Source organism: Penaeus monodon, chromosome 15 (genome assembly GCF_015228065.2).
Source record: "Penaeus monodon isolate SGIC_2016 chromosome 15, NSTDA_Pmon_1, whole genome shotgun sequence".
NCBI lineage: Eukaryota > Metazoa > Arthropoda > Malacostraca > Decapoda > Penaeidae > Penaeus > Penaeus monodon.
In genome coordinates this window covers 32,453,781-32,455,809 of record NC_051400.1, presented here as the reverse complement: position 1 = coordinate 32,455,809, position 2,029 = coordinate 32,453,781, and the positions used below count along the sequence as shown (strand labels likewise).

Genomic DNA, 2,029 nt, shown 5'->3' with positions numbered 1-2,029 from the left:
AATCTTTCTTCTAAATCACTTTTGAACAGTTTAAATATCCATCTTTTGTATCACAATTTAAAAGGATTTTTTTCCCCATCATGTCTTCGTATTATTGTTTTTGGTGGGTATCAGTTTTCCTCTTATTGTTTGTGTATACACAAGCAATGTTATGTATTGGTGCTTTCAGAATGAATTTCTCCTTTAGCTTCTTTCAGAGTAGTTATCAAGAGAAAATAGCTAATTGTGTTTCCCATTACTAAAACAATTATTTTATACTTAAGTAGCCAACTTTGATTGGCTGTGGGGATGATTGTGCAATGAATGTCATTCACTATTAAGTTTGAAATGTTTCATATATCTTGTAATTTGCAGAAGAGTCTCAAACTGCACCTGTCCAGCTTGGATTGCTCTTCATCAGGCAGCATCAGCAATCCTGCCTCAAGACTCCTGAAGCAGAGGATTGCATCTGTTGCAGAATATATATCATGTCAATCACAGTTAAACTTCCTAAAGGCATCCATACTAAAACTTCTGCTTCTAGAAGAATTTGTTCTGAGCACTGGTGTTGAGTGGAAAGAAAATACATCGTGGGGAGACGAGGATGGGGACTTCGTATTTGAGTATTCTACCTCAGATGTGGCATACCTCAATGCCTTCATAAGGGTTCTAAAAACATTTGGCCCTTTCCCAGTTGAAAAGGCAGTCATTTCCTTTGATTTCCGAGACACGGATGATATGAAGTCAGTACTCCAGGCACTTTTTAGCAGTTGTACCAAAATTAAAAGTATTCACCTTGCAGGAAAAAGTGTACATCTTGTTGCTCTCAGCAATCTGAAATGCTTCTCAAAACAGCTGGAGGAGCTAGTGCTAATTGATTCCTTCGGCGCTTTAACTAAAGATGTGTTTTGTGTATCTCTGTTAGGTAGACCTTGGATTGAATATATATCTAGTCATGATGGTAGAAATAGTTGTTTAGAACCTCAATTTCCAGCTTTAAAGCATTTGTGGTATCAGAGGAAAAATTCACATCAAAACTGGAATGACAGTTTCATAAAGACAGAAATTTTTACTTATTACCAAATTTTAAAAAACCCCCTTTAATGCGTGTAAAGATTTAAACCCACAATTATCTTTTAAACTAAAATCCGGGTTTTTTAATGGAAAAAAGTAAAACCGGGAAGTTTATTGCTAACTGTGTAGTCTTTTCTGATTCTCGTAGAAATAGCATTTTTGCGTTTGGATTTTTGGTTTTTTTTACCGCAATTTTCCCCCCGCGCAGGATGTTTCCTTGGAATTTACTAGGGGTTTTGAGGCCTTTTTAAAATAAAGAGTGGGGGGCCCCAGTACCCCGGGCAACCAGATTTAGAAACTCTAAGTAACTTACTCTCTGACTTTTAGCAAGATCGAGTCTTTAACTGCAGGTGGTGTTTTGTTTTACATTTAGAATCCCCTTTTTCCATCCAACACAGCATGGGCAAACCCTAAAACTCTTGGCCCGGGGCTACTTTTCCCACTGCAATAACGACCCCGCAACCATAATCCCCCTAGTTTCATTTGTGCCATACCTAAAAAGCATTATTTAAAAGGGGGAATTTGATTTTTCATGGTTTATAAAAGACTCAAGGAAGGGGAAATTTGGCCAAGAGTAAAATCGTTACATTTTTGGGGGTTAAAAAAAAACCCCCCCAAAAAAGATTTAATGAGGTTTAATCCCCCCTGCTGTTTTGGGGAAAAGGTCTATGCTTTTAGTACCATTTTTATTGAAAATTTACACACCATATTAAATGACATCAAAAATCAGACTATTTTTAGTTTTAATTTTTGCCTGTCCGGGATAAATTATCTCCTGTGGATATAATGTCAATTTGAAAGTGTACAAAAACAATTTCCTTTTTTAACGATAAAATTTATGTGCCTAAAAAACCTAAGAAAGGGAAAATTTACGGGAAAAGTTGTGGAGGTGGGAAACATTGTTACAGACCGGGGCAAAATGGTTTTGAGTGCCTTTTTTTTTCCCCCCTCATTTTTTGGTTTCTTTATCGGGACT

General features: G+C 36.6%; 1 protein-coding gene across 1 annotated transcript in view; it reads left to right on the top strand.

The window, feature by feature from the left end:
- The window catches only part of LOC119581954, a gene marked incomplete in the record, with an annotated part of 20,780 nt that overhangs the window by 9,904 nt on the left and 8,847 nt on the right, over positions 1–2,029 (top strand). Inside the window, 1 exon segment of the mRNA XM_037930134.1 lies at positions 355–1,009. Within this exon segment, the coding sequence (XP_037786062.1) occupies positions 355–1,009 (655 nt within the window).